Source organism: Herpailurus yagouaroundi, unplaced genomic scaffold (genome assembly GCF_014898765.1).
Source record: "Herpailurus yagouaroundi ecotype Mexico unplaced genomic scaffold, PumYag 198, whole genome shotgun sequence".
In the NCBI taxonomy this organism is placed as follows: Eukaryota; Metazoa; Chordata; class Mammalia; order Carnivora; family Felidae; genus Herpailurus; species Herpailurus yagouaroundi.
The window spans coordinates 14,894,424-14,911,115 of record NW_024412429.1 but is presented as its reverse complement, the minus strand read 5'-3'; the positions used below and the strand labels follow the sequence as shown (position 1 = coordinate 14,911,115).

At 43.3% G+C, this 16,692-nt stretch overlaps 1 protein-coding gene across 15 annotated transcripts in view; it reads right to left on the bottom strand.

The window, feature by feature from the left end:
• SYNE1 (spectrin repeat containing nuclear envelope protein 1) overlaps positions 1–10,274 on the bottom strand; it is a 480,816-nt gene extending 470,542 nt beyond the window's left edge. For all 15 annotated transcript variants that reach the window (XR_005782621.1, XM_040448857.1, XM_040448858.1 and 12 more), the window contains exons 1-2: positions 10,170–10,274; positions 2,258–2,544 (exon numbers count right to left, since the gene is read on the bottom strand). Coding sequence is in view for 14 of the 15 variants with exons in the window: in XM_040448857.1 (XP_040304791.1) it covers positions 2,258–2,324 (67 nt within the window). In the remaining variant the exon portion in view is untranslated. The remainder of the gene's footprint in view (positions 1–2,257; positions 2,545–10,169) is intronic.
• Between the last annotated feature and the right edge of the window lie 6,418 nt (positions 10,275–16,692).

Here is a 16,692-nt window from a genome sequence, read left to right as displayed (position 1 = left end):
CAGGATATATAAAACTACTAACATTCCTTCTCAAATCTGCATGGCTAGAAAAATTTGCAACAAATTATCAAGCCTATGCCTCTTCATCCAATTTTCTTCCATGGCTATTTGAACAGCTCATTAGATGAGAGTAGAGTTTTTAAAGCACTTTTTGTCATCATCTTGCTGAGCTTGAAACAATCCAGAGTGTGAGCAATCCGCATTTTACAGGTGGGGTCTCGAAATGCACAGATGTTAAAATGGGACAGCCACTGGGACAAGCCAGGCATGGGATGGGAGTGAGGGGCTCCAGTCCTTCCCCTACTCCACACACTTCTCAGGAAAAACCACACATCTATACACTACGGAAATAATAAGAGACTGAGGCACAGTACTCTTCCCTCCCCTCTTAACCTAACCACTACCTTACTAAAAAAATTTCAAAGCAAAATAAGAATAAAAAGTAAATACTTTGTACAATCATAATCTGATTCTTATTTAATCTTTTTCAAATTACCCTGTACAATTTCCCTTTATTGTGTGTGTATATACATATATGTGTATATATATATACACACACATGTATGTACATATATATGTATATATGTGTATATATATGTATATGTACATATATATGTACACATACATACATACATATATATGTACACATATATACATATACATATATATGATCCAGGGAATTTTCATATTTAATAAACTCAAAGGAAAATCTGCTTTATTACCTAATTATCTTCCTTATCTTTTGTAAGGGGCCTCTGGTTTCCTTTCCATCTTTTTGTAAATGAGGTCACTGAGGCACAACATGGCTCAGGAATTTGTGCCCAGGAAACAACAAAGACAGACACAAACAGAAAAATGGAACTCTAAGTTCAGTATTCCATCTACCCAAAAAAAGATGTACAATTTAAACTGGAGATCCTTAGCATTGTGTAGACATAATCAGGGTTTGTTTGTTTGTTTGTTTGTTTTTGGCCTATGGAGGAGGTCTATGCCCACATATTCAGCAAGGATCTGTTCTTTTATTTAACCAAGCTCTTTCTGGTGTGACGATGAGATCTTCCAGCAATAAACTTGAAATAAGTGCCACTGGCACTGAAGCATCAAAAACCAGCCCAGGACAATCTACACGCATGGGAGCCTTGTGATTGCAGGGGTGTCAGGGACAGTGGTGGTCTCCGGTCTGACATGGAGAAACGCACAGCTCCACTAAGCTCGTGACTTTCTGTAGCTGAGAGCACGCCCTGGGCCACAAATGTCCAGAGTTTCACCTGTATTTGAAAGTCAAGAGGGCTTACCGGGAAATGACTGCTATGCACATCAAATACACTATAAGTGAGGAAGGTGGGATTGTAAGAGATTAATATGATGGTCGCGGTAGAAAACCACAGCAATCGCTTGCTTGCTGGAGATACTCGAAGAGCAAAAAGCCAACCTGTAACACTACTTTAGGCTCTCCTGACAAATACCAGGAAAAAAAACCCTATAAAATTTGAATATTTTTATATCTGTTTCAAGTTGGGGAGAGGTAGCATTAGGACTGTGACAAGGAAGCAATATTTTCATATTCTTCTAAGATGATTATTTTTATGGTTTAAAGAATATACATTTCAATGCATGTGTAATTCACAATTACGAATTAATCTATAAGCTGCTATAACATTTCACTGCTAATTGTCTTCTAGAAAAGTTGGCTATTAGAGAAAGAACAGTGGTGAGGAAGGTGGTTCTAGTCCACACACTGCCACTCGCCATTAATCCTGTCACGTCTTAAACCCTCTGCACCTCTTTGCCCCTCATTTTGCTAAAAGACTTTCTAGATCTCTGAGGGCTTCCTAGTTGGGATATTCAAACTATTACTTGACTTATCTGACCACAGCATACAATTTTTTGTCACCATCGTCATGATACCCTTGTGCACTGTCACGGCACTGTATTGTCATTGGTGACTGAAGGGCAGTTTGGCGATAACTGAATTCCCAGCTAGACACTGAATAACCACTAAAGATCACACTAATGCAGACACAAAACCAAACAAAGAGGTTTGTCTTTGTCTCTTTTCTACGTGAAAAAGATAGCATCTTCAAACAGCATGACTAGTCTGAAAACGCTAGCATGAGAGACGTCATTTTGTGATCCCTTGCTGTAGTTTCATAAAATTGAATAAAAGTGCAAGCAAATTGAAAAGATCCTGAGTTAAGTTGGTATTTAAAGTGTCCTTTAAAAATACAGAACAAACCCTGACATTTCTGTCCCTTACCTTGCAACCTTTGCATCACATTGGCGATGTCCCGGGGAGACCGTGAGGCCGTCCTGGAGGCAGCCATGCTGTCTCCCCCAGCAGGAAACCGACAGCAGACACTCTTGTCCCCGGGCGATGTAGCACCATATCACTCACGAAAACATACTGGAGCTTTCTGGATCTATTCGGTCGTAAACGAATCCCCAGCGCTTGCAGCAGCTGGCAAGGAGATGGCACTTCCAAGACTGAGCCACTTCTTTTCTTTCTTTTATTTTAAGACTGTTCTCTTAAATGAACTCAGGAATCTGAAAAACAAATAGAAAAGATACAATATTAAAAAAAAAAACTACATACGTCATCCTAGTGCTAAAAAGAAAACTATTTGTATTCAATTCGAATAGATAATTCATTGCCAGGTAAAATATTTACTAAGCACCACGCAAATGCTAGGAATTCTTCTATTTGACAAAATAAATACGTCCATGAGATACACATAATAAAGTTGGTTGCTAAAAAGGAAATGTTCACGTATCCCATGTTTTCTCTTTAAACTATAATCTTTCTCCATTGATCTATGAAAGTGAATGTACTATGAAGTCCAATACTGAATCTTATTTCTTAATCACACTAATGCAGACATAGTTGTCTCTTATATATGCTATTTCAGCCTGCTTTGTGCATATATTTTGCTGTTTCATTTGTACAATTTCCAGGAATGAGATTACATCTTAGCTCCTAGATGGGCACTGAGTAATGTACAGAATTGTTCAATAACTGTATTTTATACCTGAAACCCATACAACACTGTATGTTAACTACACTGGGATCAAAATTTAAAAATAAAAACTTAAAAAAAATCTTAGCTTCTAATAACTATTTGATAAGTTAAAACAGTATAAATGGAAAAGTATTTCATTCTAAAAATGTGCGTTTCAAATATTCTGTTTTCAGACGTCAACATGGATTTGATTTAGCTTCTTTTTTTCCTACACAGAAAGACTCCAAAACAGGTTGTAAGGCTAGGGTTAGGGGTGGCTTGAGCAGAAAGGCCATTTTCTTTCTAACCCCAACCTGAATTCTCAGCTTTGGTCAAGTTTAATTCATCATCCTGGACTGGGCAAGGAGACAGAAAGGTTAAGAGAGTAGCTGAAATCCTGACATTGAGACATTTAGTTTGAAGAAGGATTTCCTAACCCTAAGGTTAGGTGAAGAGAAGGTTTCGCCAGAAGTAGGATAACTAATGAAGAAAGGAGCGGAGGTTGAACATGCACCCAGAGACAGAAACTTAACCAAGGGTCCGCACACCAAGGCATTAATGCACACTTGTGCATTATGAGGAGGAAGGTGAAGAAAAAGAACGGGCCGGGGGCAGGGAAGGATGGTACAGACACACCTGTAGGGAAAGCACATCCATGTGGGAAGGGCCACCTGCCAGAAGGAAAAAAAAAGAAACCAAGAGGAATCGATGAGTGCTATCGACAACTATATTATAACCTGAATGTGTGGTCATTCAAACAGTATGATTTATGAGACAGAGGCTGTGTGATAGAGTATATTATAAATTACGACTAAATTTAAGATGGCATTATTAATATTAGCATGCATGGGTATCCGGTTAGAATGCATGAATGCAAAGCTGATAACACCTGTTTTAGAACACTATCTCAAAAAGGATGCAAAACATTGCATATTGCTGCTGCCCTATGGAAAAAGCATCCGAAAGGTATAATGGAGCGAGAAGAATGTACTTGGTCACTTAACAAGTTAGGGTGAGATGGTGCAGCGAAGTAGCCTTAACTGGTAAGAAGACACAGGCAGACTTCTCTTGGCTACTTGAAAGGGTATTTCGTAGAAGGAGGACCCAAAACTTGGCAGCTTCTGGGCTAGAGAGGTACCTTTCAACGGGTGGCTTTCCAAGGGATCCTCAGAGGAGAAATAATTGCTTATGGCTGGCCTGGCATGCATCAAGGCCTTTAGCCTTGCTGGAATTATGTGCCTATTAGCAGCCCTCATCTCCTGGGGAAAAATATTCCACTTGCCCACAGGCAAAAGCTACCATAGTTTGAAGACTAGTAAGCAGTGGGAAGTGCCTTGAGGATATTACAAATGGGTCCTTTAAACTGTTAGAAAGTGAACTTCCCCAAATGTAAGAATATAACTTTCTCTAGCTGGCTAGAAAACTACGTATATACTAAGTAGAGATGAAGGAAGAAATTCATGTTAATTCAGTTATCCCAAGCCAGCTTCTGATCAGCCCTGGAGTTCATAAAAGTCATGACTACCACCATCAATCAAGAATTATGGAATTAAAAAGGATTTCTGTAAGTCACTGCATTACAGATCACCATGTTTCTACCCTCTTCTCGTTCACATTTATGTTATATAATAGATTAATCTCCAACTCTCCTCTCTCTTTTATACATATAAATATATATATACATATATATACATATAAATGTATATAAATGTGCATATATATAAATATATATGTACATATATATACATATAAATGTTTATAAATGTACATATATATAAATATATATGTACATATATACATATAAATATATGTATACTTGATACAAATACTTGAGATATATATACATATATATATATATTTATCTTTTGAAGGTCATGTTAAACTCAGAATTTCTCTACTTATGTCTAAATTCAGGTTACGTATTCAGTCTTACTTCTATAGTATAACAAATCCATTCTGAGTCTCAGAGGTCAAGGCTGGGGGTACCAAGATGAATATGACATAGTTTCTATTTTTTGAGGAGCTTAGAACATAGTGGGAGATACAACATATTAAAAAAAAAACAACAATATAACAATACCACGGGCAAGTCCAAATACAGAGATGGAAAATACAAAGGGTGGGCGCTAAGCCAATCAGAAGGTTCTGGAAAAGTGTCCTGGGAGGGAGCTCACCCCTGAACTGAATCTTGGTAAATGAGCTAGTCAGGAAAAAAATATGAAAGACACATGCCAGGTGGAGTGCATAACTTGAGCAAAGTCGTGGACACAAGAAACAGATGATTCTATGTGGGAAGCACCAAGAGTTGGATCACGAAGGACTCTCCCAGGTGACATTCTGGAGCTGAGGCTGGAGAAGGAGGTAGCACCGGACGGTTGAGGGCCCTGTGTGCTATGCTCAGAAGCTTCGTCCTGATTCTCTGGGAGGCAATAGGAAACCACTGGGGGATTTTAAGCTAGAAGTGCCCAAGTATAATTGAGATTATTCTAGGTACAGTTTTTAAGGGTGTATTTGAAGGAGACAAGACTGAAAGATTCAGAAAGATCCCTAAGGAAAGTATCTCAGGAGTCAAGATGACGACAGACTAAAATAAGACAGTGAGTACAGGGCAAGATCTGAAAAATCTCTAGGAGGCAAATGTGTAGTAGTTGATGACTGGTCAGGGAGGGGAGATAGGAAATGGGCAATGGGGTTGTCAAAGTGTCTGGGATAACTCTCAGGATTCTGCCTGGAGATTGCGTGGGTCGTGGTACCATCAACTGAGCTCAGCAGCCAGAGGGGCTGTGCAGATCTTACTTCCAATATCTTCACCTCACGCACTCATATGCTTGCGGTAACAACTTCGCCCTTGTGTGGGGCACTGTTAGCTGAGCAGATCCCAAGGATCACTAAATACCTGGCCCAGGCCCCCCACCCTGCTTGAAGCCATCTTTAAATGCTCCTGTACACACTGAGCACTAACAACCCATGTTATTATAAGTATAATTTGTCTTATATTCACCACCACTGTTAGTCTCACACTCTAAGTAGACTGTGAACATTCTGCAAGGGTAGAGTCTATAATTGTTCTCACTCTGACATCTCACCATCGATGCCAAATGGATCCCTGAGAACATCCCAGGCCCTCAACAGACATTTTTGTTTTACAGAAAACCCCTCCCTCCTCACTGCAAAAGAAGTAAATGCAATATCCTTCCTTTTTCAGACAGAAGATAAAATATTTTGTTTTCATCATATGAGCATTTCCTCCTTTGTGAAATTCTGATAGTCTTGCTGTTTACTGATACTTTCACTCAGGGGGATATATAAGAAATTTCTAATTAATCAAACAAATAAAATAAAAAGAAAAGAAAAGGAAACTGGGGGTCAGAAGATACGAGTTCTAGGCTTAGCTTTGTTCCAACTAGCTGACTGAGTGTGAGCTGGAAGTCCCAAGTAACGACCTACCACAGGGAGCATGGTACCATGACATCCACACACCATGGACTAAGAAAGATCTGGGGCAGAGTCTGAACTCCATCCATGTGACGTGAAGAAAAGTAAATTTTTCTGAGCACTTGTGGCTTCATCTGTAAAATGAAGTCATTTTATGCTAAATTATTGGTTTAATTTTATCCTGCATCAATTTAAAAAGATAAATATGTAATATGCTTAGCAGACTGTCTGGCATGTAGCAGAGGTCCAGCAAATAACTGGTTTCCATTTTCCTTCCCCTGGCCTCAGTTTCTCTACCTGCAATATGAAAAGTGGAGAGGTGCCCTCAAGCGTGCTCCCCAGGTCCAAAACCACTGGCAGCACAAGTGACCACTAAAATAGCAGGTCAGAGGTCACAAAAGCTTGAAATTCACTCCTGGAACTGAGCGATTGTGGGCAGTTGAGGTTGTGGGCAGAGGAAGGTCCAGCAGCACCAACGAGCTCACTATTCCCAGGGAAATTAAAAGAGTTTTTAATAGGTGCAGGATATTGTGGGCAGTGAGGGGGACCAGTACTGGGATGGAAAGAGAGAATCAGGTAGACATTGATGGGTTGTGTATGAATTAGCAGTCCCGGCACCGTCTCCAAATCCTTCCAGGAGAAGTTACTGAGATCCGTCTGTAGCTAAGGCCATCCACCACTCCAGGCAGAGAAGTAAGAGCCCAGTACATTTCATACAGCAAAAGGGTATTGAGAAACTATTTGTACAGGACAATACTGAGTAAATAGCAGTAAACAAGACAGATAAGCCCCTCGTAGAGCTTCCGCATCAGAGGGGGGAGATGAAATCGATAGTATGACAACAAAGCAGGGTGAGTTCTCTCATGGAGAAATCCAGGGAACTGTTCGAGCAAACTGAATACCCAATCGATAACCATCTGCTGCAATTATTGTGCAGAATGCAGTGGGAATTTACACTGTCTGCTATTTGGGATTCTTCTATCTGAACCACACTCTTCTAACACCAGCCCCCGTGAAAAAAGCACACGAGTGAATCATCAAACCTGGACTTCTCTAGTCTCTAAGTAGAATGGACAACTGGCGGCTAAGGCAGTTTTTTGTTTGTGCTGCTAAAAAAAAAAAAAAAAAAAACGCGTTAGGAAAAACATTGGGAGGAACACTGCTAGGCCCGAAGAACACATCTTAAAGCAATGCAACTACAATTTTAGGTACTAGGAAACGATAACAGAAAATTCCAAACCCTGCAACCACCAGAGATGATGTGGTTCATTTCTAACGGAGAAAGATGCACTGAGACCATAAGACACAAACAGGGTCACAGCCGTATGAAATATAAATATTACTGAAGTAGGCATCTAAATATGTATAAGAATAGAGCCCCTATTAAAATTCACTATTAAGCAAAAATAAAAAAGCTAATAAATACACATCCACCCCTTCTAAGTCCTTTGCTGGAGTGAGTCATGTAAGTGTCTAATTTTAAAGTTAATTATTGTTTTTCTCTATTCATCCTTTAGCAATGGTACTAATTAATAAACACTAAGATGGCTAAGCAGTAGGGAGAAAAGGGACATCTGGAGTTAATATAGATATATTACTAATGTATGTGTATGGGCTATCAGTGAATAGTACTGTTAATTATTCACTACTATGAAATGTACAGGGTAACAAATAAGAATTGGCCCTTTCTCTGGAAGAACAAACATGGAAACAGGTAACCAAAAGACTAAGTACAGAGCGGATCAGTATGACAAATATGACGTGGCATGATTCAACTTTTTGGGGGAAGGTTGCGGTATAAATCAGGCCCAAAGATATCTACTACCTTCCTCCCATACTTTGCTAGAGTATATGTTGCACTTCTTGCCAAACACTGGTTCTGGTTGGATCAGATCACAAGGAAGGACGCCTCAGTGAGTGAAGAGGGGGAGAAACACGATTCCCTCACAGGGGAGTCTTGGGCCCTGTGTGATTCTCAAGGTCAGGCCACGGGGTGTGGCTGCAGTATCTAGAGCTGAGAAAACGCCAGCAACTTCGCCCAGTCAGGGGCTTCCTACATCCTGTTCAATTTACACCGCCTGTCGTTGCCAAGAAGCTATGTGTGCTGCCTACTTTTAGAGAGCAGGTCCCAGTGTGGCGCCCTCCACATTTAAGACAAGCAAGTCTTGAAAAATCCTGAATGGTAAACTACCTTTTCCCAACCTCGGCTCCCTTGCAAGAAAGAATCCAGGGACAAGAATTTGTATGTGGGGACAGTGAGAACAGAAACAAACCAGTTTGTGAAAAATCATTAGTCAAGAAAGATAACAATGAGTCTATAATGTAATAGCTGAGCAAGTATTTTCAAAGGCTAGCAATATTATTATCTGAGTCAGTCTGAAGATGTGCCTTTATCCTCAGCATGAAACATATTAAATTAGCATTGATCTGGTACATTTTGTTCTCAATTTGCCACCAAGTAAGGAACAGACTCAAAAACACAAGAAAAAAATAGCTATGTGTTTTATTACAATGTTCTAGCAATATTAGGAACTGTTTACCCATACTATTAATCTTTTTCATCATGGGGAACAGCAGGCCTCTTAAAAAAACAATCCTCACGACTAATTAAATCAGCATTTTATGCAGATGTGGGTCATATTAATAACTGTTGCTTAACTGAAAATTACTACATTTTTCTCTTGCACAAGTCTGGCTTTTGTCTACAAATACTTCCTTTAGTAAAGCGGATCTCAGATGAAGACAAAACTACACTCAAAAAGAGAAAAATAATTCGTTTAGAACTTTCTTAACGTTCACAGATGAATTTCAGATACAGACAGGTTTCCCACCCCAAGCTGCAAAGCTGAGAAAGAACATTCCAGGATGCTAACACCGGTTTCACAGCCGGTGTTTCTCCCTGGACTGGGCCTGAACTTGCAGCCTCCAAGCTCTTGGCACCCCAGGCGGCACACCTCACCGCGGTTCCCACCGGGCTTTCTTTGCTTGGCGGCCGAGAGCTGCTTTATTCTGCACTACTTGCCTGCCCTTTCGCCATGCACCTGCCGCCCTGTGAACCACCATTTCACAGAACTCCTCGGGCAGCAATGCAAAATTTCTGAAACGCGTCTTTCCGGGGAGGAGATGAAAGTTATCTTGCCCTCTAGCGTAGGCTCTGCCTGGAAGCAATTGCAAGGTGACTGTCTGAAGCCCGGCCTCTGCGAGGTCTTCCAGCCCTCGGCCGGGGCTACTTATTTCCCCTCCCCCCCACCTCCCGCCCCCCTCAGCCCTTCCTAAAATAGTCGAGGGTGGAGGAAGGGAGGCTCCTAGAATTTGCCCAACGCCCTGCATCTCCCATCTGATAGTAGCAACAGTACCGGCCATCACAACAAGAGGGTGGCTGCCTTTTGCTTCTGCATCACTGGAGCCCAAGAGAAGTGCCACAAGCGGAAATGACAACGCGAGCGGGGGATATTAATAGGGATATCTACGTACGAGAAGCAGGGAGGACGCTCTCCACCTCCTTATCTCCTCATCCCTGAGTGTCACACACGTACGCACACCAGCACCGCCGCCACCATCGCCGCCCTCTCCCTCCCATGAAGCACGCACAACCCCGGCATGCAAGTACAAACTTGCTCACAATTGCCTCTGCAATTTGTTCGGCGAGCACCCACATTAGCGCGCTCGCTCGCTCGCCCGCTTTCTCTCCCCTCTCCCTCTCCCCTGCCCTCCATCTCTCTTCCTCTTTCCTTTTACCTTCGCTCTCCCGGGCTCGTCCAGGTTCCCGGCAGCGAGGCGAGCGCGCGGCCAGCGGCGGGCCCCGGGAGCTCGGGCGCCGCGGCGGGGCTGCAGGGAGCCGGGCCGCCCGGGTTACAGAGCGCACAACACGCCGGCCGGCTCCCGCCCGCGGCAGATCCGCAGCCGCGCTCCCCCCACCCCCCCGGGCCGCTCGCACGCGCGCTCACTCCTGCGCCCAGCTGCTCGGCGACTCTGCCCTCCCTCTGCAGTCGGGTCCTCCCCTCGGATGCACCCTGGGGTTTAGGCCTCCCCCCGCTCTCCCCCTCCTTCCCGCCCCCCGCACGAGTGCTCCTTTCGGAGGGGAAGGTCGGCCCGGGGACGGGGGGGGGGGTGGGGGGAGAGGGGGTTCAGCGCCCCTGGCAGGTTGCCTTTGCTACCCTGGCGGCGCCACACCCCTCCCCGGCCCCGCGCCCCGCGCCCCTGGAAGAGCCGGTGGCTGGAAGAGCCGGGGGCGGGGGCCTGGAGGCTCTCTCGCAGGCTTCCCCTACCTCCCGGAGATGCACGGCCTCCGGCGCTTCTCCGCAGCTGCAAACCCGAGCTGTGACCCACCCTCTCGGCGAATCTTTCCACGGGGTCCACCTCCCGGGGGGAGAGGAGGAGAAGGAATGGCCGAGAGCTCCGAGAAGGAGATGCGCTGCCCTAGCCGCTAACTTTTGCCTGGGGTTCCCACTGCCCGGTTGACCTTTCTAAGCAGAACCTGTCTTGAAAGGCTGGGGAGGTTCCCTGATGGTCCCAGGAAGGAAGTGATGCAGTTCAACGAGGACATTTAGCAGGCTCCTTTTAAATCAACTTTCACAAACAACGTAACAGCTGACTTTTCTGGCTGTCAGAACAGTGGCAAATAATTTTAGGGAGACTGGTCAGACTAGAGGCTTTTGTTGTTTATAAAGCTTGGATTTCCTGAGAAGGCACTTGACATCTTAAATTCTCTATATTCTTGGTTACTCATTAAGATGATTCTGAAGAACCACCTTCAGTTTCTTCAGACGCACTGTATCCATGCCGTTCGTTGTGGAGCCGCGTGTCTTTCATCACAAGTCCCTCTCACGGTGTAGAGGAGGTCCTGGTGTTGCCTAGGTAGCATCCAGGAGAATCTATTTTGTTGTGGTTTTATGGTCTCCAAGCAAAGTCAAACACAGTCTCCCTCCACCAACAACAAAACCCAAGTCCAACAGGATTATGGCAACTCAATGAAAACTATGTTGCAAGAATCTTAAAAATAACAATTATCCCTTGGGGGTGCCTGGGTGGCTCAGTTGGTTAAGTGTTCCACTTTGGCTCGGGTCATGATCTCAAGGTTTGTGGGTTTTAGCCCCATGTGGGCTCTGTGCTGACAGCCCAGAGCCTGGAGCCTGCTTCAGATTCTGTCTCCCTCCCTCTCTGCCCCTCCCCCACTCGTACTGTCTGTCTCTCTCTCTCTCTCTCTCTCTCTCTCTCTGTCTTTCTTTCTCTCAAAAATAAACATTAAAAAAATTTTAATAATAATTATCCCTCAGATTTTTAATCCAAACAAAACAGTTTCCTATTCTCTAAATTTGCTAAATGCAGGGACTGTCCTAAGTTGATGAAGTTTCTCGTTGCTTCCTGCCTTTTGCTCACTTGCCACCAACACTCCACGATTTAGCTGTGTATTTTCTTCAAGTTCCTTCTTCTTCCAGACCCCATCAAAACCACAATATCTGAAAGGAATCTGATCTGATGTGCTGTTTTTCCTTGTATTTACATTTTTTTAGAGACCAGAGAATTTCTAATGGTGGAATTCCTTACACCAGGAAGCTGGGTCTGGAGAGGGCGCTGTTTGGGTGAATCGCTCTCAGTGTATACCCTGCCTCTACCTCTGGGTGACCATCATCCCAGAACTCATCATGGCGATAACCCACCACAGCCCAGTCGTTCAGATAACACCCTCTTCCTGTGTGGTCACCAGACTTAGATCCAACTTCCAGGCCTGCCACTCACAAGGAAAGGATCAGACTCGGTTCTCCTCTCAGTCTCTACCTTTATCGAACCAATTCACCCTGAAGCCTGTTGAAGACAGGATAAGAAGGTATTTTACATACTCACTGCTCAGTGTGTTAAGCAATTGCTTCCTTTTTTTTTTTATTTTTAATTGTATTTAAATCCAAGTTAGTTAACATATAGTGTAATAAAGACTAAAGGAGTAGAATTTAGTGATGCATCACTTCCGTATAACGGCCAGTGCTCATCTCAACAAGTGCCTTCCTTAATGTCCATCACTCATTCGGCCCATCCCCCAACCTACCTCCCCTCCAGCAACCCTCGGTTTGTTCTCTTTTAAGAGTCTCTTCGGGATTAAGCAGTTGCCTCTTTAGGTTGACCCACTTGAGAAGTAAGTTGTGAGACAAACATTGCTCCCACCAACTGAAACTCCTTGATGAGACCTAGCTACTCTCTTCCTAGGCTCAGGCGGTGAGAATCTGGGGCCATCTGGCCGGAGCTGGTTGCCTGATGAGCTGACCTTCCACTCTCAGCTGATCTTCATCCTCCACACAAGGGCCAAGCACATTACAGACTTTTGGAAAGGCTCGTCTTTCTCGTATCCCCCTGTAGAGGTTTGCTGTAGCCCCATTATTCAACAACTTTGGCTTAACCGCCTATCGAATGCCAAATGTTGTCCTAAGTACTGTGGATACTTCCTGGTTCCTGCCTTCATGGAGGCAACACGATCAGGAATATAAACATTCATCAAAGAACCACGCGAATAACTATAAAACCCCAACCTTGAAGAAAAGGCAAGTGTTACGAGAGCCTTCGGAGAATAGTTTAATTAAGGGATTAAATTAACTTAGTTTAATGATCAGAAAGACTGGTAGGAAGTGATGGGCAGAAGAAGGGGTATTAACTAGGCGAAAAAGGGGTGGGTTGTGGTGTGCAAACGCATGCCAAAGGAAAGAGCTCTTGGAAAGGCTCCATGGAAGAAAAGTACACAGTGCATTTGGAGAACTGAGGAAGACCAGTGTAGCTGCAGAAGAGACAGCAAGGGAGGGGAAGGAGCTTCGGGAACAACGGGCCCCAGGAGGTTCCAAAGGAATGGACACACCGTGCAGGCCTGAAAGAGCAGCCTGCACTGATGAGTCTTTACATGGAGCCATTAAAGCATTTTCAGTAGGGTGGTGCAAGATGATCAGATTCATGTTTTGAAATTTTCCCATTGGCTGTAATATGAAAACAGGCTGGGCATTGGAGCCAAAATGAGTACAGGTAGATGAGTTAAAAAGCTGCTACAGTGACCCTTTAGGAAGATCATAGCATTCATTATTAGAAGAATGGTGGTGGGTTTGAGGGCAGTTTAATAGCTAAAATATATGGGACGTAAGGCCATGTGTGGCCAAAGGAAATCGGAATAGTATAGGGGTTAAAGTCTTGGGTGTGGGGGCAAGAAAGGCCTGGGTTTGGATTCCAGCTCCATCATTAGCTATCAATGTGATGTGTAGCCAGTAATTTAACCTCTCTCAAGTTCAGATTTTACAAACCCACAAGTGGGATTATAACAGTATATCTCATTCATAGGGCTATTGCAGGGACTAAATGAGCTGATACCTGGAAAGCACTTCTCACTTCAGTGCCTGGCATGTGGTCAGGATATGCAATATAATTACAATCCATCATTATTATAGTTATTGCTACTATTCCAGATGCTTCTGAGGTTGTCAAATAAAGGGAAAACAGTGTCTACTTCACTTTGCAAACAGGCTGATTGCTTTAGGATACCAGTTCCTAAGGGCAGAAAAATATAATCACAGGACCGTCACAGGCCAAGAAACAGTTGCCAGGGTAGCAATCTCCAATTTCCTCTTCCACCAAGGCCAAGGCCTGTCCTCCTCATCTGTCTTCTTTTCATCCTCTTTCAGTTTACATGGAGCCCCATTCTCATGCAGCTTGGCAGCTAGACCCCCAACATCCCTTCTCTCCATTAGTAGGATGTGCCAGAGAACGGCAAAAACTCACAGACTGGGTTCAGTTCAGCTTTACCCCAGTGGCTGCATCGCCGTGTCTATGTATTTGTAAATTTAGAGTTCTGGTACCCACATGAAATCTGAAAATAATCATTTACGTTTCTATCATTTCTCTTTTATGTAAGCGTGCTAATACTTGCCATAATTAAAATATGTCGTTTATTTGTCAAAAGGATCAGCAGAGGGCCTTACAGGCAGTGTATCTTTATGGTATGAGAACATATGCAACTGAAAACTGGATTTTCCCTTCCACCTCCCTCCCTTAGTCTGAAGTCTCTTTAAAACACACTTCTGTGTACGAACGGGAAAACTCTAAACCGAACAGCTTTCTTACTTTTCAAAGGTCAAGGGACTTGCTACAGTCAAGGTCTCGAGGCAGTCAGTAATGGTCTGGTTGGGTCTTAAGAGATTGGCAGCCCCTTATTAGGTAATTTCTGCTTGTGGAGTTTTCTAACAAGGGATGAAGGACAGACCAGGGAGGAAGGGCTCACTTCTGCTGGCAAGAAAGCCTCAGAAGGATTTGGGGTTTGAAGTACTAAGTTCACCCAAATCCTCCAAAATGGTTCTTTCCCAATTCACATAGCCCACTTTTCACAATAAAAGCCCTGGTTTTCACGTAAGAGACCTAGCAAGGCTCTGAATTCATCTTGCATTATAAAGTTGCAGCCTGCAACAACAGACCTTAGGTCTGATTTTTGGTTGTACCAACAATGTGGCTACAAGAATAAGGGTCCTTTAGAAGCCTTATGGGTCTCTGGCCATGCCTTGATCCAAGGTTGTGAAGTTCTTGGGCTTGTCATTTTCTTTCTCTATGGTCTCGATTGTAATCAAAAGTAGCTGACATACTCCATAGTCCTCTATTCTCTTTTCTATTCCACAGCAGTAGCCAACTTGGGTTCCTGAATTCTTGACTTCAATAGGCCCTTAACCTGAGGCATCAATACGTGATACTTTAAGTAAGTTAGCCACTGCATGCCCTGTCTCCTTAGAATTCTATTTTACATTGGAAAGAGATCATCACTGTATTCAAACCCAACCAGATCAACTAACCAACATGAGATTCCCATCTTTGTGGGTCTGGAACAGCCTTGGTGTGAAATACTGTGCTGATCAGGATTCGTTAAAGAAAAATCAAAACAACGTGAGGATTTGACACAGGGATTTAGGGGCTCAGAAGTTGTTGGTAAAGCTTGAGAAGTCACCATTAGCATGACTAATGTCAGATGACACCCCTGCAGGGGCAGCCCAGAACTCAGCAACTTGCTGCTGCCGCCTAGAGGTCAAGATACTGCCGCAAATGGCCAGCAGTATCACAATGCCCCTGCTCTGAGGCTTCTCCTGGTGGTGGAGCTTGGCATTCCACCAGCCACTGTGGAACTAATTCCCGTCCAGGTTGGAGGGGGAATTGTTGTGTGTCCCCTTTGCTTTCAGATCTCACGTGAGATCACTGGCAGAATGCAAATTTCATCCATCCTCCCCAAGGAAAGGGATCCTGGGATATGTAATTCCCAAACTTCCAGCCCCTGAACATAGAACAGATTGTGAATGAAGGCTGTTTGCCAACAAAACAGTATTCAATATAGCCACAGACTTGGGGTAAACAGGAGAATGCAAACATTTATTTCGATCAAAACTCAGAAAAATTGCAGTTTAAGACACTGAATCTATTTTAACTCATATTTAATATTGTTCTAGAATTCTAAAAGTTAGGATTTTAAGACAATTTTTTAAAAAAATATGAAACCTTTAGCTTACTGATACATTTTAAGGTAAGAACATTAATTCCCAAATGTGATTTTCTTGTCACTTTCTCCCAATGGTTCCTTCAGAAGCTGTTCTTCTTAGGTCATTGTTGTGCTTCCCTTACATTAGCCATCCACTCCCAGGATCATAATTTTGACCTTGTCATTATCAATAATGACAACTATCCCGTAATGATAATCTCAGCTGTTAACACCCCACTTTCTGACCACTTCTTTTGTTTCCAGCCCACACCCTCCAGTGCCCCAATCCCAATAATCCCTTAATCAAGCAGGACCTCATATCCACTGGTAGGGCCACTACTAGCCCCTATGATGTCTTAGAATTAGAGAGTCTTCAAGATATTTCACTTGAATCTTTTGGAAACTGCTATAATAAACCATGCTTTCATAAAACAAGACATTTGGGTGCCATCTTCAGAAAATTATTAGGCTAAATATACAATTCCAGATATTAATGGCACACACCTGAAAGGGGTACTCTAAGGTATACACAGTGCATAAACGATATTAACCATATGTGGATCCCACCATTGTTTTTCATTGCCCATCGTCCCTTTTATGTTTATTGCTCTTAAACTGTTCTAAATTCCATGTTTAATCCTTGTATTCACCTCCTTGCATTTATCCTCCTCACTTTGCTCTACTCACTTGGCTAAACCACATACCTTGTTAAATTCAACTCTGCCTACTCAGTGCCTACACTCACACTGCTGAACGTGGCTGGAGAAAAACTCCATCATC